The sequence below is a fragment of the Alligator sinensis genome, unplaced genomic scaffold, assembly GCF_000455745.1.
Source record: "Alligator sinensis unplaced genomic scaffold, ASM45574v1 scaffold1462_1, whole genome shotgun sequence".
Taxonomy (NCBI): Eukaryota; Metazoa; Chordata; order Crocodylia; family Alligatoridae; genus Alligator; species Alligator sinensis.
In genome coordinates this window covers 119,874-141,376 of record NW_005842850.1, presented here as the reverse complement: position 1 = coordinate 141,376, position 21,503 = coordinate 119,874, and the positions used below count along the sequence as shown (strand labels likewise).

Here is a 21,503-nt window from a genome sequence, read left to right as displayed (position 1 = left end):
ATCCCAGGCAGCTGGATCCCAGTAGGCTGAGGGGAATGGATGGATCTAATGTGCCCAGTGGCTTAAAGAGCAGCTCAGATTACAGGGCAGGTGCTGAGCTCTGCACAGTGGTTCTTGGCTCTTCCTCACCTCGGTTCCCCAAAGCAGCATGCCAGGGAAGTCAAGACCAAAGCCATCTTCTAAGCCCAGCATAAAGGGGTGGGCATCACTGGCACTGATACTCATAGCAAAAGGAATTCCAGAGTGCGAGGCTGAGCCTTGGCAGCTGCTGAATTTCCAGCTGAATTTCCAACAGGCTCATTTATCATAATCCCAAGTGGCAGATGATGCATCTTACTCCAGACAACGCCTGTCCCATGCCCCAGCCTGGCAGAGAGAGAGGCCAGCAGCCCCAAGCTCAGACCATTCATGACCAGACAGTGCCCACCTTCTCAGGCAGCCACAGGCAGTGAATGAATTAGGGAGAGGGAAGAGGAGACTTCTGTCACAGCTCTCCCAGAGAGACAGCAGCTCCCATAGTGGTGCCTTGTGTCCCACAGTTCCACCAGCTGAAGATCCCCACAGCTCTACTAGTGTGTGGCACAGTCAAGAGCTGAATGGTGCCTGTGAGAGGAACACCTGCCACAGGAAGTAGACAATGTCCCTTGGGTCCTACATCGCCAGCTTGCAGCCCCCTTCCTCCAAAGGGATGCTATTTACCGTGCAACTGTATTTTTGTTGACATGGGGACACCCAGCATGCCTCACGGTGAGAACTACCACACACACCACGCCTTCGGGCGAGCTACTGGATTTACAGAACAGCCAGGCTGGCAGGGCCCTTGGGAGGCCACATCTAGTCTAAACAAGATCAGCCCATGTGAAACCAGCTGTAGGTTTTGGAGGAAGAGACCAGGTGTGCACAGAACAGAGGTGGAGGAGTTCCAGAGGGTATGGTTGCTACAGCTAAGCCAGGCCCATGCACTGGGCCCAAGATCCAAATGCCTTGGCCTTTCCAGAGAAAGCTGGCAGCAGAGACCCATAGGCAAGTGTGTGAGTGTGTGTGTACATGTGTATACAGGTCTGACAGACAGGACCATGGGTGTGTGTATGTCTGCATGTGGGTGTATGCACCCATGTACAAAGGGCTGACAGACAATGCTTTGTGTGTATATTTGCATGTGTACAGGCCTACCAGACAGGGCACTCTGTGTAGGTGTGGTGTGTGGGTGTGTGCAACCAAGCAGGCAGGGCCCTCTGTGTAGGTGTGGTGTGTGGGTGCACAAGCTTGGCAGACAGTTCTCTGCAGACATGGTGTGCATACATACTGTGTGTGTAAACCAGGGCCCTCTGCATGTGTATGCGCGCGTGTGTATGTTCTTACCAGCACACACTTCCCCGGCTCCAGGCTCCAGAGGGAGTTCTCTGTGTTAATCTTGTGGGTGAGCTTCCCTTCCACCAGAATGCGCTGTCCATTGCCCTCCTGAAGGGCTACACGCAGCCAGCTACTGCCGATCTCCACAGCTACCTGCAAGCACACAGAGGGGATGGCATCAGCAACGTACTCCCTCCTGGTGCTCCTCCTCCCTTCCCTGTGCAGCCCAGAGAAAGAGTTGCAGTTTCAGGATGTGAGGGGTCAACCAGCGAAGGACATTCAGTCATTCAGCATGGGACAAGGCAGCTAATGGATAGGGCCTGGCTCCATCCCAGTCAAAGCAGGGGCGAAAATTGCTCCCCTTCTCCATGCTGCGGATTCCTTCCAAGTGTAACAGCTGCAGGTCCCCCCCCATCTGGCATGAAACATCTCGGGAACCTATATGTAGTAAGGACCAAGCCCTGTTACTGAAAGCAGGGCTGGGCAGTAGAGGTAAAAAGCTGCAGAGCCCCAGATAATGAACACCTGGCAGCTCATTAGATCAGGGCCTGCTGAGGTGTCCTCAGCTCAGGAGCAGGAAGAACCAGGGGCTATGAACTCTTTGCACCTGAGGCAGGGAAGGTCATCTGACCTGGACAGAGCTGGAAGCTCACTGTGGGGAGCAGAGCAAAACACCCGCAGTGAGGCTGACCCTGACTATGCTAAGTGAAGGAGATCTCTATGAAGGAAGCTGAGAAGAGGTACCAGAGACTGGGAAGGGAACTGGGAGTAGACCCAGGAGGGTCCAAGTTGGGAGAAGCCAGCAGAACAGAGGAGAAGCCTGAGGGACAGCTTGGAGAAAGGCCCCCCCAGCTGCAACTGACTGCTTTTGCAGTTGGCTTTGTTTGCTGTTTAAGCTGAGGCCTGGGAGTGGCAGAAGGGGAAGAAAGGAGGCTGCTGACGATACCCCATAGAGAGGCCTAGCTTATAGCAGGCTGATAGAGGCACAGTGAATGGCAGACCAGGCAGTCAGAGCCTTGAGAGACAGGGCAGAGGGGCAGGAGCTCTGAGACACTGGATGGCCCAATGGAGGAGAAAATGGGGATGCCTATTCTCATCTCATGGGAGGGGAATTGTGTTACACCTGCACCCTTTGAGGTGTGTGTGTGTGTGTGTGTGGGGGGGTGTGTGTGTGTGTATCAGAAAAACATCAGAATGTGTATATATATATATATGTTCTTTTTTTTTTTTCATTCTAAATTGGACACCTACCAAATGGTAAGCCATCTTATTAGGGAATTTCAAAGCTCAACTAAGGGCCCTAGACAGTTGTACTGAGGAGAGAATGCCCTAGAAGGGGTGTGGGGACTGTGGCACCCACCCCTCTCCAGCCTGCACAGGAGCCAGGGGCTGGCTCATGGGGAAATGACAAGAGAGACAAGACAGACAGGATTCCCAGCCTGCTCCCTCCCAGCAGGGCTGCCATATGGGACGACTACCTGGAACCGACCCGCTGTGGAGACAATGTCCTTCTTCCCCACGGAGCTGGCGGCAGTGGCTGCCTCAGGCCAAGGAGCAGCATCACTTTTGATCTCCAGAGACACCATATGTTTCCCTTTCTGCCTGATCTCAAGAGGCAGCCGACACCAAAGGCCTCTGCAGTGAGCACCAGGTGCGAAATTTGCTCTCCTTTCCACCCCCCTCCCACTCCCCTTGGTTGCAAAGAAGAATTTGGGAACATATTGGAGACACCAGCCTTGAATTTGGAGGCGAGACAAGATTTTGCTCCCTCGGCTTCAGCTCCAGCTTTGTGGTTCTCACTGGAACCGTTATTGCGTTATCTGTTACCCAGACGATTGTGGGTGACTCAGTGCCACCCCACACGGGGACTGCATGGCAGCTGTGCTTGATACCGGAGATGAGACCAGTGTACTAAGTCCTCCTGACGGGCACCTGGTGAGGGGAAGAGCCAAGGTGAAGGGCCCAAGAACATGGAGCTGAGGGGGAGAGGAGATGTTGGGGCTTCCACCATTTCAACGCTGCTCTGTGAAGGCAAACCAGGAGAGAGGCAGTGATGAGACTTGAGTACAAGAGAAATGGAAAGTCTCTACATCAGTGGTTCTCAGCTGGGGTCCCATGAGATCTTTTTCAGGGTGTTGTGGGATGTTGCAGAGTATAACCCCATTAGGTGCATGGACATCTACACATGATCCATGGGAGTCCAGAGTGTCCACACTATCCAGCCTTGCTGAGCTCTCTGCAACAGAAGACTTGCTCTGTTTTTCTTTTGCATAGTTAAGAACCAAGGGAAAGCAAAAAGCCAGCCTTTTCTGCAGGGGGCCTTGACTCTAACAAGGGAACCATGGCTCCAAGCTAATAAGCTACTTGACGGGAGATGCCCAAAGGGAAATCCAAAGAATCAGAACAGTGGGGTAGAACTGCCTGGCCCAGCGATGACCCGAGGAGCCTAACATATCCTAGTTCAAGGCAATGCTATGAGCCAAGCAGGAAATACGTAGGGACTCCACTGGGGATCTCAGCACCCGCTGCTCTTTGGTCTGCAGGCAGGGGCCTTGTCCCCCAGTGGTTCTGTCCAGGTCTCCTTTTGCCTACAGGCTGAGCTAAGGGAAGAAAGAAGCTGCCCAAAATTTACCCCAGGTTGGTCTCTCCAGGACAAAGGCAGCCTGCTCCTTCAGCAAAACCTGGAAGCCACAGGTGGTTCAGTCAAATCCTGGAGCCACAGAACATTTAGCCAATGAGTGAATAATTCATTAAACCCAACTTGTGATGCATTTTATGAGGCAGTTAAGAGAGAAGCACCTCCAAGGATTCTTCTGGGAATAATGAGACAGTATCAGCATGGAGGCCCAGATAATGTGTGTGGCCAGGAGCAGAGGGAGTTTACTGCAACCTTTCAAACGAGATTAGAAAAGGCGCAAGAAGATGCCAGGAGATAAGAGAGCATCCAGGCAGGGCTTATTATTTTCAATCAAGTCAACAAAGGATACAGTTATTTGTATTTGAAATGGCACTGGTGAAGGGCCGTAGGGCAGTGTACCAATGAAGGGAGAAGCTAGCAAGAGGGTGGAACACCCTAAATGGGGTTGGATAGGAGATGGAAAGGTGTTTCATGCGAGTCCATCTTGATTGGAATGACCTGATATGACAGGGAGGCTTGTTAGCAGAGCTCTGGTTCTAGAAGGTCCTGTCCAGAAGATGAGATGGGTCCTGATGTAAGATAACCAGGCTTCCTGGATAAGGAAAAATTGACTGTGGCTTGTTAAAAATCTCTGAGTTACAAGGTCCACAGATCCACTGGCTAAGGGCCTCTCCACCTGCACCTGAGGCCAACAGACCAAACCAGACATGTCCGTTAGTAGCATGGGAAGGGGTGGCAGCTGCACTGCATGGTCCACCAGTTAGGATGGCTTCCCCTCATGAAGAATATCCACTGGCAGCTGAAATGGGCTATTTCCAGCTGCAGTTTGTTACTCCATGACCTAAAGAAATGCTCTAGAGCAGGGAGAAGTGGATCTCTGGATCCTACCTCAGGAGAAGGAAGTTTTTCAATAAGATGATTGGGGTTCCCTATTTTCTCCAGGGCTGAAGGTAGTCTTACGTAGAGTTTAGATTGTTTATATGGGATGGTTTGGATAGGGCTGATTCTGCCTCCGGCAGGGTGTTGGACTAGATGACCTCTGGAGGTCCCTTCCAGCCCCACTTCTCTATGACTATGACTCTCCTAAGATGGGTCTTGCAGATGCATTAACCATTGAAGTTTTCATCACAGCCTCCACAGTAGTGCTGAACCAAAATAGATCTATATGCAAGGCTTGACATGCCTTTTCTGCCATCACCCACTCAGGCTGTAAGCACATGTTCCAGCTCAGATTCCATTGTTGATTATCCAGGAGCTGGACACTAGGTTGTCTTTGATGGCCTACCTCAGAAGAAGGTCTCTGATGGCCAACGTTCCCACTCTATTAGTGAGACCACAGTTTGAAGCACCCTTCTAGCAATGGCGGTAGTCAATGATGCCATGACACCCGTGGAGAACCTTGGCTGTTTTTCAGGACTCTGGGTGTCTTGGCCTAAGAGGCTGCTACTGCTGTAAGCCATTAGGTCCTTTAACTTCTGTGTTCCACCAGATACCCAAATGGTTGCAAAGCGCTCATTTTCATGATGGGCTTGGAGACTGTGTCCTGTCCTAGGAGACAGATGCTTGACCACTGAGGCCAGTGCATATGGAGACCTCTCTGCTTGATTGTTGCAGCTCCTGGCTACAAAGTGACGTGCCCTGGGAAAGCTCAACGGGCACAGAGCATGGCAAAGCTTGCAGTGCAGTCCAGATCACTGGGAACATGCTGTCCCCTGGCTTTACTGTGTGTGCCAGCTGGTCATTCAGTGCAGGAAGCAGTAGCTGTGGGTATAGACAGACGTGCATCCTCTCTGCCTCTCGGGAAGTGGAAGCGAAGCTACTCATTTACCAGCTCTTTCATTCAGGGGCGAAATTCAATCGTCACTTGATAGGTGTGGACAGATGACACGGTTCCAATGGATCAGCTGATGCAAGCTTGTTCCCCCCCGCTACAACATTTCAAGCCATATGACATTCAGTGTATTCACAGTCCCTGATACCCACCTCCTCTGTGCCATGACCCTGGCCTCCTCTTTCCCAGCTGCCATGGTTCCCCAGGACAACTACGTACCATTGGACTTGTGAAGGACAGGTGTGGGAGACAGCCCCATCTCAAGAGCAGTATTCAGGGGCTACACCAGCTCCCTGCTTCCTAGAGCTCAGAGCTGTGGCAGGCCTGGGCGCTAAGCTAAAAGCAGAGCTCAGCTCCGCAACACTGCTTTCCACAGCAATAATTTCTCGGCACACAAAACCGCCCACGCACACCCACGCAAATCAGGCAGGCAAACACATGCCAGCAGCTGAAAAGCTGGTGATTTCTCCTGCGTGCCATGGAGGAAGGAATGTCATCATCATTTCTAAGTGCTTGGGAATTGCTTAGACCCATGAGGGATATGGGTGGGGGTGAACCTAAGTAGATCAAAGAGGTGGCAGTGATTGAGGAAGCCCTCTGCCCACCCCATCCCCTGCTGCTCACTGACAGTCTGCAGAGCTTCCCCTGAGAGAGAGAGGGGAGGACAAAAAAACACCCTTTAGCTTGCCAGGGCTGGTGTGTCATAGCAACAGACTTACTTCAAAAGTTAACCATGTTTAAAGAGCACTTCTAGTCATCACTGGGTGCTGGGAAGTAGTTCTTAGTTAGGGGACCCCAATGAAGGCGATGTGGATCCTGCCTTACTAGTTAGTGGCAAATGACTCATGGAACTTTCCAGGTGCCATCAGGCCATGAATCTCAAATCCTTTTACCTTTGGATTGGGTAGAAAAAGGTCCCATTAGGCCTCAGGCTTGGAAATCGAGGCAGATTTTCTGTGAGCAAGGCTTTATCTGTTTGGGGAGGAGGAGAGTTTAACTAGGGAGTGTCCCATGATCACCCAATCTCACTGGTGTTTTCAAGTGACCAGTGCCAGATGAAGACAAGGGGGATATATCACTTTTGCAATTCCTCCTGCAGATGGCGAGGCCAGGAACTTGTTGGTGTCCCTAGAGAACTCTGGTTCAGATGTGGCTTAGCGAAGAGACATGACAGCCTGGTCATCTTGTTCCCAGTGGGGTCCTTTCACATCAAACAATGTGGTGCTATGGCAATGCAGCTGCCTACCTATACAGACTGTGGGGTGGGGACGGGGACCAAAAGCATTGCTTCCCCTCTTCATCCACATCTCATCCCATTGCATGATGACACCCATGTTCCAGCCAGAGGCTTGTCAGGGTCCTTTTTAATCCCATCCAATGTCTGCCCTTCAGCACAAGATGCTGCAGCGTCCTGAGTACCAGGGCAGGACTCAGGGCTGGGCTGGAACTGTAAAGGGAAGCTACCAGAGCAATAATGACAGACAGTGTCTCCTAAGAGCCCAGCTCTGGGAAGCCCCCTACACAGAAGGGTGCAAGAGGGGACAGTGGGATTGTATCACTACAGAAGGCAGCCGGCTCTGTGTCCTATGGTCTGCCACAACCTCCCACGCCTTCCTGGAAATGGGGGATCGTTTGGAAAAAAATAATTAAGATTCACCCCTTGTCCACCCTGCAGAAGGGGCTACAAAGTGCCCCCCCAGGTGACCTCACCCAACACCAACAGCCTGTCTTGGCTACAAGCATCTCCCACAGCTGGGATTCAAGTTCTGTGGCACTGTGCGCAGATCAAACCACATAGTCCCCTGCACAAGAAGTGCAGGCTATAGTTTCATAGTAGTTAGGGGTCAGAAGGGACCTAAATAGATCATCTAGTCTGACCCCCTCCACCACTGGCTGGAGCACATGCTGGCATCACACGACCCCAGACAGGTGTTCATCCAACCTCTTTTTGAATTTACCCAAGGTAGGAGCGAGGACCACTACCCTATGACAGAGGCAGGGGATCTTCTTCTGGGGCAGAACCCCCATCCCTTTCTTTTGCTACATTTTATAGACCCTATAGAAACCCTGTGTGCTGTACACCCCCTGCTGGCCTCTCAGGAGCGCTGCGGCCTGGTCTCTCCACCCCCTAGCTGGCCCTGCCACCATCAATTAGGCCTCTGTGCACCCACAGCTACTCTGGCAGGCTCCGGAGCTGTGTAGGTTGGAGTTGGTGAACAAAACCCAGCATGCTCACTTCAGCTGTCCTGATAACGCAGTGGAGGGGAGAAGGGAATCTGATCTCCCCAACGGAAAAGTACAGGGTTGGGCAGCGGCTGCCGCCAAAGGCTTCTAGGCCAGTGAGGGGTAAAAATAGCTTGCTGGGTTGGACAGAGGCTGGGCCTTGTCCCCAATCCAGCAGAGGGGAAAGGGAAGCGATTTAGCTCTGACAGCCCCATGCCACCTCCTGGCTATGAGATGCAAACAGGGCAGGTGGAGAGAAGGGTGGGGGAGCCCTGTCCCCCATGGGGTTTCCCTTGCAGGTATGAGCCAAGGAGAAGAAACAGCAAGACTGCTGCTCACAGGAAGCCCAGGCTAGAGATTGCAGCTGCTAATCCCTGATGGGCAGAACTGACCTGACACAGCAGGCCAGCTCCTCTGAGAAGAGGGCCACAGACAGGACCTCCTTGCTGTCCTCACCTGAGCCATGCTTTCTCAAACTCCCCAGCATCTTGGTTGCAGAGGAGTCAATCCAGCAGCCGACAGAGCCACTAGGCCCCCGGAGAAGGAAAGGGGGCAGCAAGGGAATCTGTTCAGTAGCATCTGCCTGGGGAAATGGTGGCTGGGCCTCGAGTCCATGGAAGAAGGGAGGTGAGAGGAAATATAGAATGTAGCCCTCTGATAAAGCAGCAAGCGTGGGCTGGAGAGTTGGGGCTGGGGTGGGGAATGCAGCCACAAGCCCCTAGCCCTGGGCCAGACACTCGGTGCTGCTGGGGATCAAGGGTTGAGAAGCCTTGGGCTACAGAGGGGGAGAGGGGAGGGGGAAACATGCCTGTTACCTGCTTGCCTTTCACAATGTGCTTGGGCACGGGCACTTTGATCTCCAGGTCACTGTAGTCTTGGGACCAGGCATAGTTTTCCCGCACAGCTCCATTGTAGCTGTCAGGGTCAGTCTGGAACTGTTCCTGCCTCCTGTGGGGGAGAGAGAGAGAATGGGAGGTGTCACACAGGGAACAGGGTGCATGATGCCAAGAGCTGCCTCCTTGAGGCCTAGCATGGAACCACCTTGCAGGTGGAATAGATAGATGCCCAGGGAAGGGGTGGACCTGCCATCACTAGAGGTGTTCAGGAAGAGGCTGGAGAGGCACTGGTCAGGGATGATCTAGGCGTAGTGATGCCTGTGCTCTGCTATGGGGATTTCCCTGGCTTCTGGGCTCTGTTAGTTGCTACATGGAGCCAGGAAGGAATTTTTCCCCTCCTGCTGGTAAGTGCCAGGGTTTTTTGGTTTTGTTTTTTTTTTTAAACTTAAGCCCAGGCTGGGAATAGTGACTGGGCTGTGCCAATGCTCTTGCTGGGACTTGAACCCAGAAGGTCCTGGCTAGAGGGTCTTGCTTCTCAGCTCAGGCTAAGGCCAATGCTACATTGGGGTCAGGAAGGAATTTTACCCCATGGTCAGGTTAGTACAGATTGGGGGGGGTCCCCTTCTTTGTCATGGCCTCTGCCTCGGATCTCTGGAGTGTGTGGTGCTTGGTGTTGTGTCAGGATTGACAATGTCATTTTACTATGAGGCTGGACAATGGATTTGTCTGGGATGGTTTGGACAGGGATAGACCTGCCTCAGGCAGAGGTTTGGACTAGATGTGACCTCTGGAGGTCCCTTTTGGCTGGACTGCTCTATGATTCTATGCTCCAGTGCCCGTTCTCCTCCTGGATATTCTCCACACAGGCTCAGAACAGCTACAGGGCTCAGCCCTGTCCTGTGGGACCCCTTGTGTGGGGAGGGGTTCTGGCACACTTATAATTTGCTCCCAATTCCTCCCTCCGTGGTACCAATGCAATTCCGCTGTGCCATCAGCACCATCTCCCCAGCCCAGTGAGGATTCGCTGATGGTATGCAGAATGCCCTACATCCACCCTCCCACTGCCTCCAGGCAAAGACCCCCAGAAGCCCAGGCACTGGGCTTGCTACTCCCACCAGCACCAGGTGACATGGGGCTAGAATCACAGAATCGAAGGACCAGAAGGGACCTACAAGATCATCAAGTCCGGTCCCCTGCCATGGGCAGGAAGTTATTGGGCTCAGATGGGCTCAACAAGGTGCTTGTCCAGCCTCATCTTGAACACCTCCAAGGATGGCAACTGTACCACCTCTGCTGGGAGTGTGTTCCAGCTTCTGGTGACCCTTACAGAGAAAAAGTTTTTTCTTATGTTCAGCCTGAATTTACCCTCTATTAGCTTGTGCCCATTGGTCACTGTCCTCCCTTGAGGTGCCTTCCTGAAGAGTTGCTCCCCTAGATCTTGATGCTCACCCCTGACAAACTTGTAGGAAGCTATCAAGTCACCTCTCAGTCTTCCTACTTAAACTGAACAGGCTCAGTTCCTGGAGTCTCTCCTCATACGGCCTACCCTCCATGCCCCTAATCACACGGGTGGCCCTTCTTTGTACCTTCTCGAGCTTATCCACATCCTTCTTGAAGTGCAGTGCCCAGAACTGGGTGCCCAGAACTGAACACAGTACTCCAGCTAGGGCCTCAACAAAACTGAACAGAGAGGGAGAAGCACCTCCCTGGATCTACTGGCAACACATCGGCTGATGCATGCCAGAGCTCTGTTTGCCCTTCTGGCAATCTCATTGCATTGCTGGCTCACATTCATCTTCTGGTTGATCGTGACCCCCAGGTCTCGTACACATGCTGTGCAAGCCAGCGGGCCACCACCCATTGTGTAGTTATGGTGAAAGTTCTTCCTACCCAGACGAAGAACCCTGCGCTTCTCCCTGTTAAACCTCATCTGATTCTGTTTCGCCCATAAAACCAGTCTCCCAAGGTCATGATGGGCACCCATCATGACAGACTGGTGAAACTGGGGGAAGAAGGCAGGCTGCGTGCTCTGGGGCTTTCTAGGTAGCTTTTTCACCTCCGTCTGGGTCTCCTTTGCTGCTTCCAAGGCATATTGCCTTCCCTGACCTGAAGGAACATGGCAAAGCAGGGCTGGAAAGGACCTCAGTCCCCTGCTCAAGGCAGGACTGTCCCCAATTCAACCCTCCTAGCTGAGTGCCTGGCCAACCTGCTCTTGAAAACTTCCAGGGATGGGACGGATACATCAGCTCTCACAGCCACTGAAAGGAGGTAGAAAGTCCTTAAGTGGCAGACAGACAGCACCAAAAGCAACTCCGATTCACTTTTTTGGAATTGCTGGGATGGGGGTGGGGAAGGGGGGCAACATCCCAGAATGCTTTGCTCCAATGTCATTCAGGCCATAGAACAGAGATGCCCCATCTTGGCTGTCACCCTTTCTGAGACACCTTTGCTGAGTGAGGAAGTACTAGGAAGACCATCTCCTGGGAGGAAAGGGGGTCTTCAGGCTAAGGGGGTCCAGTCCCCTGGTACCCTGCCAGACAGGCAGGAGTGTTGATGCTGGAATCTAGGTTATGCTCTGGTCTCACTTGTCTTTTGCAGTTCACCTCTACAAGAAACTCATTTCCTCCCATGGTATTTATTAGGCTTATGAAAAGAACCCAAACTACCTTGACCCAGATAGGCTTGAAACGCAGAGATCACAGAGATCTTTGGAGCCTTCCAAAGACACTTCAAGAGTCCTCACAGTCTTATCTAATGGCACAATTCAGCTTGGGGGGGGGGAGGGGGGGAGGGGGTTAACAAACCTTTGAGTCAGGCTTTGCACAGCACAGATTGGGGGCTTGTGGCCCAGAACTGGCCTGTTTAAAGGGGAGATGCAGAAACCTGAAAAAAAACATTCCCCAAGGTTGTGGCATCTGCTGAAGCTGCCTTTTGAAAGAGAGTGGAAAGGTTTTACATTCTGCGATGCACATGGGGATTTCTGGTCCCCTGGGATATTTATGAGGCTCTGTCCAGCAACGAAGGGAAGGGGCATTCCCTTTCCTCTCTACACTTCCTTGCTTCTTTGCTGATTTTGTGGTTGCTCCCACCCAGATGTGAGCTTTAGGGATGCAGACTCTCCCTCCCCACCCCAACCTGCTGGAGGGCAACATGGGCACGTGAGCTCTGAGAGCTGTGCCAGAGAGTGAAATCATGCCCAGAAGTGTCACCGATCAATGCTGTGGCAGAGGAGAAACCCTCAGGGGTCTGATCTGATGGCTTTGAGGCAGGAAGGGGGTAGATTTCTAACAAGAATCGATACAAGGCAGATAAGCCAGCTGGAAGGGAGATTCCCAACCTGGCGGTGTCCCTCTATAAAACCGCTGATGGGCTCCACACCCTCGTGCATTCCCATCTTGCAGTGAGGGCTTTTCCCCCTCCCCCCAGTCGTATCTAAACTTAGTGACAGCGCTAACAGGAGTTGGGAGTTATTTTAAAAATGTTTTGACACATCCCTCATCTCTCTCCGCACCAACAAGGGGCTGGGGGGAGGTGAGGACGTGGGGAACCAAGGGGCAGCCAGCTCTGCCAGGGGTAGGGGAACCTGTCGCCCCCCTCTCTGCCGTGTGCACACCCACACACCGACAGGCCTGCAGCCAACACGGGAGTGTGGGTGATTTCCAGCCCAGCCGCATCCTGGAGATTACATAAGAGATGGAGATTTGAATTCAACATTGTCACCTCAAGGGTGCTTTGAAATGTTGGGGGAGAATCTCCTGGGCTTTCAAAGGGGCTGGAGGAGGCCGGGAAGATGTCACTGGTCTCCTTAAAGCCCTGTTTTCTGGGAGGGAGAGTGGGAGCCGCTTGTTGAATGAGCATCAGGTGTGACAGAGGCAGGTCTGGGCACAGTGGCAGAGGCAGCAGCTGACTGCCATCCCCTGCTCCTAGGAAGAAAGCAGCCAAGACCGGGGCTGAGATTTTGGGGATGGTGGGAGGTGTGGGTGGACAAGGGGGTACAAAGCAGTTGTGTAAAGTTGGGCTTGCCCAGCATGTTTGCCCATTGGGCCTCCATTTCCATGGAGACAGGGGGTTGGCATGGCAGCACACAACCGGCTTGCTTTGCTGGTTGGTTCCAGCTGTCAGCTTCCAAAACCGCCTACAGATTGCAGGAGTCAGTTGGGCTGGGGGGGGAATATTAAAACAAAAACAAAAAAAAGGAGAACGAGAGGATGGAAGTGCAAGGGAAGGTTTTTGGGAGGCTTCTGATGCCCTCCTCCACAATGCGGGGAGGGGAGCCATTTCAGAGGGCAAGCCAAGATGATCGTTCCTCCAGGCCCTGAGGAAAAAACACAACAGTCCCAAGCTCAGCGTCCTGGCATCATCATCAGCAGATGCAAAGCTTCCCCGCCATCCAGAGCGATGGCTGGGGCCTGTGCCCGAGGGGCCAGTGTGGCAGCCTTCCCAGCGGCTGGCACTGCCGTGTCCCACCCAGGTCTCCAGACACGATGCCATGGGGCCACATCTGTCTGGCTTCTCCCAACAGCAAGGATCTAGCCTGCAGCTGGTTGGTAATTGAGCACAAAGATGGAGCATGGGCAAACGGGGCTGGAAGGGGCCTCAGGAGATCACACTGAGCCAGTGGCGATGCATAGGGAGTGCACGCAGGTGCATGTGCAGCCCCTGAGTGGTGGTGCACCCCGTCAGCCAGCGTTCCTGGGCAGGGGAAGGGCAGGTGAGAGCACCGGTGCCCCCTTAGAGCGCCAGGTGGGGAGTGCGCCAGGAGAAGCGGTCCCCCTGCGGCCAATCCCATCAACCTGGAAGTGCTAGCGGTGTGCCCCGAAGTACCAGTGGTGCACTGCTGCCAGTTGCGGGTTAGCAGGATCAGCCATGGGGGACCCCCCCCCCGGATCGACTGGTGACTCAGGAGGCACCATTTGCCCATGCACTGAGCCCAGCTCTCTGCTCCAGACAGGATCACCCCTCACTAAATCACCCCAGCTGAGGCATTCATCCAACCAGTTAGGAATAAATCCTTCTTCTACAGCAAGTAGTTACCAAGTCCCTGCTGTGCAGGGTGTCCCTCCTACCTACAGGGCCAGGATCTGTGTTCAAGTCAATTCTTCCCTTCTTTAGGCTTTTTATAAGAGTGGGGGGGCTAGTGCAGAGGGAAAGGGCATCAGGTTTAAGGCCTTCTTTGCTGCTCTCTGGCAGAAAGGCAGCCTTGGAGTTTTAGGATGTTAACAAAGCCAGGGCTCCTTTGGCTGATTTACAGCTGAACTCAGCAGCTATCAAAAGCTGCAGCTTTGCCAGAGGTCTCCTTGGAAGGGGCAGGAGGGAGAGCGGGGCGAGGACATTCCACGAGCTATTTTTAAGCCTGGCCATTTTGAATTTTAGCTGGGGGAGGGGGTCCTCTGTCTGTAACTGCCAACCTTGGGCAGGCTGTGGAGAAAGACCCCTGCTCCTAAAACACACGGCAGCACAAGCTCTGACTTGGGTCCTTGATGCTCCCATGCAAGACCTGTCCGATCACCAATGTCCACTGTCCAGTAGGTGAGGGGGACACCTGAATTTTTGCCCCTATGGTTGATGGCCTTGGGAAGGCCATGTTCCCTTTTACTGGCGCTTCCCTTCCAGCCGTCATGCTCTGGGGTTAGTTGGGAATGCAGGAGCTACCTTGGTGAGCGATGCAGAGGTTACTGCCACAGGACACGCAAGCCAGCAGGAAGACGTGGCAGCCAGATAGAAGGACCATTATTACGGGGTCCCAATACATCAAGACTCCACGGCTGGCTGGAGAGGAGTCTGTGGCCCCTCCAGGCTCCCACCAGTGTCATGTACCATGCTGTGGGCATGAGAGAGCCTTGCTACAGCATAGTATGTGAGCCCCAAGTGCAGCCTAGCCGTGCTATCTCTGTGTGCAGAACCTGTTTTCGGCTTTGTGCTTCTCCACTGAGAGAATGGAGCAAAGGAAACACTAGCTCATGCTGCAAATGCTGCCCCAGAGCCTAACCAAGCTGGGGAAGGAAGGAAGGAAGATCTCTAGACATCCCAGCTCTGCACAGTGATGATAGGAAAACACCAGCATTGCTCATGGTGGGAGTGGAACAGACGACACGCACTGAGGCCTGGGGCGCTCTATCATGCCTTCCCCAGAGCCACACAGACTGAGCCACTCACAGAGTGACCGTGTCCTCCTGCCCTCACTGCATCCCAGAGCTGTTCCTGGGGCCCCAGGCACACAATGGTCCTTGCCCTGAACAGCTCCAAGCCTCCCGAGAGAGGCTGCAATGTGGGTAATGCTCAGTCACTGGCGGGTAATACATAGTGTCCACACAGTCACAGAAGTATACGAAAGCAGGGCTGGAAGTCCATCTAATCCAGCCCCCTGCTCCAGACAAGATCAGCCCTCACGAAATCCTCCCAACCTGCTCCTGGAAACTTCCAAGGATGGAGACTCCACCATGTCTCTGGGCAGCCTGTTCCAATGTTGGACCCCCCTCAGAGTCAGGAAGTTCCTCATCATCTCCAACCTGTTTCCCCTGCTACAGTTTGAGGTCATCACAGCCACAGAAAAAAGCCTGTCTCCATCCTCTGTCATTGCCCTTTGGGTATTTGAAGGCTGTGATCAAATCCTCCCTAAGTCTTCTCTTCTCCAGACTCAATCATCCTGGTTCTTTTAGCCTGTCCTCGTCAGTCCTCCTTCTCAGGGCCCTGATCAGTTTTGTCACTCTGGGCTAAACTCCTTCCAATCTGTCCATCTCCGTCTTGAAGTGTGCAGCCTAGAACTGGACACAGGAGTCTAGGGGAGGCCTCCCCGGGGCCGAGCAGAACAGGAGAATCATCGCCCTTGATTTGCAAGTGACGCTGCTGGTAATACAGTTCAAGAGGCTGTTGGCTTTTTTGGTGTGGGGCATAGAGCAGACATTTCATGGCACACAACACAGCCCTTCACTCAAGGCATTATGAACACACCATAGAGGAATGAAATTGTGCAGGGCAATTCTGTAAGGCCAAAGGGAACTGAACTTACCGAGGTCTTGAGGCTAATGCCCTGAGCACACCATCAGCGCTAAAGTCCACATCTCAAAGCCCAGCTCTTGTCTGCACCCACGTAGTACCAAGGCCGGGGCCCTGCTCTAACTGACAGGGATGGGAGCTGTCCACACTATTCTCAGCTGCCATCTGAGGCTTTCCTTAGACACCACCCATCCAAATACCAGCCTGAGCTGCCCTGCTTGGTTTACAGGGTCCGTCATATCACAACACAAAGTAATACAGCTGTAGCGGGAGGTGAGGAAGGAGATAGACCACTTCCTAATTTCACAGACACTGTGACCATAGTAACCACAGGATAACCAGGGCAAAAAGTGCCAGGAAAGGCAGCTTCTCCTACCTTGCCAGGAGTTTGGCCTAGCCTACATTACCAGGGCCTGCCAATGGCACTCAAACAACTGTGGGTTGGCAGAGCCCTGCTCTCTGTTGGGCAGAACAACCCCCGCTCCAAGTTGATAAGAGTTTTCTGCCCCCACCCAGCAAATGGCAGAACAAACAGGAGGATGTCCCCGTGCTTTCTGCTGGATGCCTTCCCAGAGGGCACAGCTGGGGAAGTGACATGGCATGGGCATGCCTGTACCCTGGTGGCATTTCCACAGCACCTGCTGTTTGTCCAGACGAGTCCCTCCAGCACAGACAAGGCTTCAAGATATTTGGGGAAAGATGGTCAAACATGCTGTTTGTGATGCTTCCCAGGGCTGCCAAGAAGAAAGATTTCTTAGCATGGCAAGTAGAAACTCACTGTAGCAGCCACTGCGTCCTTATCTAACAAGGGCAAGCACCCTGGATATTTGAGGCGTAAACCCAAAGGCACCTAAATCTGGAAGGTCACATCCCACAAGCCACTGGTCTGCTCCCAGACAGGTAACAAGGGCAAACAGTCACTGGGCAGCTCGGCAAGGCACAGCAGGCCCTGGCAGCCAATGACAGTGGGCTGGGGAGAAGAAGGGTGACAGCAAGCCTCAGTTTTTAAAATCAGGGGGTTGGCATGGCTCACAAGCAGTGGCTGCCTGGCTGTGGGTGGGTCTGTGTGTTCTGCCTTGCTCTATTTTTGCTTGCAATGTGTCACTTTGGGGGAGGTGAAACCTTGCAGGAGGCAGCGCTCCGAAGCAGCCGATCTGGCTTGGCGCAGAGCCGCAAGCTGGTGCTGGGCTCTGGTAACGTACAAATCTAGGCCTGCTCCCAGGTCTACACACTGTGCAGCTGGCAGGGAGAGGGGGGCAATCGACCCATCCAGGCTGAAAGTGCAGGATGCCAAGAGGTGGAAAGTGGGGAGTGAGTGCCTGGAGAATCACAGAGAAGTAAAGCTGGAAAGGGACCTTCACATCTAGTTCAATCTCCTGCCTGAGGCAGGATCAGCCCTGTCCAAACCACCCCAGACAAACCCACTGTTCAACCTCTTAGCAAAACTACTGCCAGCCCTGATACAATACCAGACATCACACCCGACCCTGCCACAGGGAAAGCAGGGGAACCACAGGGGCCAACATCCTGCTGCTATAACGGATTATTAATGTATGCTCAAGAGAACCCAGGATCCTGCTAGAGAGGAGGCAAAAAACAGCCTGCCCATTCTGTACCAATCTGACCAGGGTGTCAAATTCCTTCCTGACCCCAAATGCAGCATATGGGCTGAGCCTGTGTGGAGGAGACATCCTTTGACCCCCCCACCCCGAAGCCCATCTCTAAGCTTGGCCTGTAGCTGCTGGAATGGCTCTGCAGTGACAGACAAGGGCAGCAGCAGGCAGGCGTGAGGAAGTGAATGCGAAGAGTCTTCTATAACACGGAGCGGTGTGAGAGCTTGAGAGCTCAGATGATGAGCTCAGAGCTTCAATCAGGAAGCAGAAGGTTTTAATCAGGGATGCTGCAATTTGCCAATTAACCCAATGATGCCAAATGGAGGAGACTCTTGGCCTGCTTTTGACGCGCTCTGCCCAGCCTATGCTTGCATGGATAACTCATCAAAGGTGACTATGGGATTTGGATGCCCAGTGCCCAAATCCTTTAGGCAACTCTGAACATCTTAGCTGGAAGCCCTCCACTTCCCAGTCTTTGCCTTCTTTACCAAGTCAGGCAGATAGGGATTGCACACATAGAGATGCCTAGGTCCTACACAATCAATCGGTCAAGGTCACCCCTCTGCTGGGACTCTGTCCCCAAGAGCTCCTAGAACAACACCGGGTTCAGCTAATGAAAGGCCACTGAGATCATGGTTACTTTGCCTCTTCTGAGATCCATCATAGCAGATAGTCATGAAGGATCTGACCCCAGGCTGGATCGGGTGTCTAGTGCACGTCAAATACCAGGAGCCTCATGGCATCATGCAGTGCTGAGACAGCAGTGCTGTGGCTAGCATCACACAGCAATGCTAGACCCTGCTGTGCTCCGTTGCGTGGCCTCCTCAAGAGCTTTGCTCTGGCATTAACTTTTCTGCTTGTTCTCTGCCCAAAGGCGAAGGACCGAGGAAGCTTTAAGGGGAAAGCAGTGAGTCACGTGAACCCTGCACATGTTAAGGCTGATGGGAAGTGGAAGGACTGAAATGAACCACTGCGTTTGAAGGAGAATGGGATGCGAAACCTAGGTGTGACCTGAACTGGGTGACAATGGTTTGGAGACCTCAGTTGAGGAACAGAACACTAATGAACACTACGTGAACACGTCCGAGAGCAGTCTGACTGAGACACCAACCCCCAACAAGACAGCTGGATGCAGCAGACATCGTGAGACTAACCTAGGGAGCAATAAGAAAGCTGTGAACATGTACGGATGGAAGGACTGTACTTCTCCTCGTCTACAAAGGGGCTCTGGGTTTGACCAAAACGAGTGCAAAGGATACATTTAAGACCTCTCATCCTCTCCAAATGCTTTGGCAAGTATACGCCTTGCTGGAATATGCTTTAGTACAACCACTGAGGTTCAATGCTACTGTCATGAACCAGAGCAGCCCTCAACAAAGTCAGAATCAGGCATACCACATGGAAGTGCTGGAAAAGTCAGAATGTAAGTGCTTAGGGGTGCTTCGTATGGCCAATGGAAAGACTGGTATGAAAAGCAAAAGATCAGGATGACCCAGAAAACATGCTGTATTGACTGGTGGATGCTAGGAAGTGAACAATGTCCCCTAAAGACATTGGAGTATTCAGCGAAAACTCAGATATGTCTATGGTGAATGTGAAGGGACCTGGGACCCACTGCGGACAACACTGTGGTCTGTTGCTAAGAACTGAAGCCCTACGCAATCATTAGGGAGTACAGCATCAGATGGCCCATGGACCATAAAGGGAGAGCCCAACATGACCCCCTGCTGATGCTGAGAGTCAGGGGACAACATGGTAATTCTCTAAGGGGGAAGTGTTATCACATGACCCCCCCAGCCAAAGAACTCAACCTCCTTGTCTGAGCTCAAGAAACACAAGAGGGAAACTGCTTCCCCCAAGGTCAAAGCAAGTGTGTGACAGAGAAGAAAAGGAAAAGCCCACCTCCAGCCTTGAGTTTTGCCCCCTGTTCCAGGCCCTTTTGACTTGAAACTTCAAAGCAACTAAGTGACGAGTGAGTGGGAAGACTGCAGACGATGCACCTGAAGTGCATCGGCTGGTGCAGACTGGAGACCCATGCCATGCCCAGTCAAACTGGCCAGCGCTTATTGCAATGATTGGATGTCCAAATAGAGGCCACATCTTTCTGACAGTGGCTTGGAGCCAGAGGCACCCATCAAAACAATCAACCACGAGTCCCCAGATGCAGCATTGTGACAAAGGAGAGTGGGTCTGACAGGCAACGGCTGAGAAGAGCCCCAGCTCCTTGAATTCTGCTGTGGCGAAAGGCGGGGCTATCTGCTCAGATGGCACTGACCCTGCTAGTCCCCTCTCCACAGCCCATGGTCACACTAGCTACAGCAGGGGTGTGAAGCACATGAGCTATGGGCTCAATTCAGCCCATGGGGTTCCTGACGGGCCTGGGAGTTTACAGCCACGGTGAGTGGAGCCTGGGGCCAGGCACAGACCTCAGAGACCTTTTGTGGCAGCTGTACTGACACTGTACCACTTGCTCTGCACTGTGGATCCGGCCCTGGGGGGCTGGGGAGACTGAGGCAACTCTGAGCTGGATGTTTCCTCTATGAACTTGGCCTGCTCTTCCCACAGCACTAGCGACTTTCCATAGGGCTGTTAACTCCCCCAGCACCAGTGGTGCTCAACCTTTCTACCCTGCAAGCTGGATGGGTGGTGCCTAGTCCAGATCCGGCCAATGGTCCCAATCCAGTACCTGGAGTGGGCTTGGTGAGGCACCATCCGACTGCATGGAGGACAGGGCACAGCCCAACTCTGATCCAGCTGTGTGGGGGAAGGGGCCTTGGGGGAGAGAGGACATGACCAGGCCCTGATCCACCCCCATGGGGGAAATGGGCCTGGAAGCCGAGTGCTAGGTGCTTAATTGGAGATCTCATGGCAGGCTTCCCTGAAAGCATGGGAGCCCACAGCTTGAAGCCTCATCAAACATCACTGCTCTGGTCCCATTTGCTAGGGGCAGCCCAGGAACCAAGCTGCTACCAGTCCTGTATTATGCAACAGATTTTAAGGGCAGAATGGCCCCTTTGTTTATAAAGCCTTCAAATGAGCTGGCTGGATCCCTCCCCTGACTGCCACCGCTCCCCCAGCTCTAGGCCTGGGAAAACCATCCAGCCTGCTCTTGGCCGGCCTACTCTGCTACTCAAGATGTAATGATTCCGGATGCTAGCAGCACTCGGCATCCAGGGGAGCTGGGCGCCGCATCTCTGAGAATGTCAAAGAGTCTAATTGGCAGGAGGTCATTAGGATGTGTGCCAGCACCTCTCTCCAGAAGCTCTGAACAAGTGACTAGATGGAGCAGCCCTAGTTCAGAGCCTCTGCCAAGAGCCACCTCCTAATGTCTCCTTTGTAACCCCTCATTGCTACAGAGACTGGCTGGAGAATTATCTGAGCTGGATTGAACAGAGGGAGAAGCACAGAGGTGGGGAAGCTGGAGAGGCAGAGGATTCTTTGCGTAGTTCTGTCCAGGCCACATTCATGGTACAGCAGATGCTAGTTACGTATCTACCTGCACTGGGCACCTACCAGGAGAGAAGTGTGGCCACCACCAAGGCTCTGACATGCAGAGACTGACTCTGCAGCCTCCCCTTCTCCCGAGGAGCCAGCCCAGCTCCCAGATTGACTCAGGAACCAGCCCACTCTGCCCCTACAGCATTAGGCCTTGTCTACGCTACCAAGCTACTGAGCTGTACCTCACCACCAGAACGCTATCAGAGGCAAAATCTCTAATGTGACCAGCACTGGGGCATTTGAATGTATAAGTCAGGTTAGATGATGTGGTGGAAAGGTGTCGGAGGCCCCTCTAGGTTAAAACGAAGGCAGTGGCCTCTATCTTAAAAAATGCCATTAAGGTCAGCTACAAAGTTTCTAACACCTACCTGAGAGAACCAGACAATTGAGCTGGGCAGTTGCCTAAGCCAACAGTATGTCATATGCCCATGAAAGTGGGTAGTCTTCCTACCAACTTTGACCTTTGGCCTGAAGATGCATATTCACACTTTTAGGATCATGAGAGAGATCTTTTC

At 53.0% G+C, this 21,503-nt stretch overlaps 1 protein-coding gene across 1 annotated transcript in view; it reads right to left on the bottom strand.

Moving 5' to 3' along the window:
* The window catches only part of NUDCD3 (NudC domain containing 3), a 39,759-nt gene that overhangs the window by 5,036 nt on the left and 13,220 nt on the right, over window positions 1-21,503 (bottom strand). The window contains exons 3-4 of the mRNA XM_014525627.2: window positions 8,861-8,993; window positions 1,363-1,506 (exon numbers count right to left, since the gene is read on the bottom strand). Of these exons, the coding sequence (XP_014381113.1) occupies window positions 1,363-1,506; window positions 8,861-8,993 (277 nt within the window). The remainder of the gene's footprint in view (window positions 1-1,362; window positions 1,507-8,860; window positions 8,994-21,503) is intronic.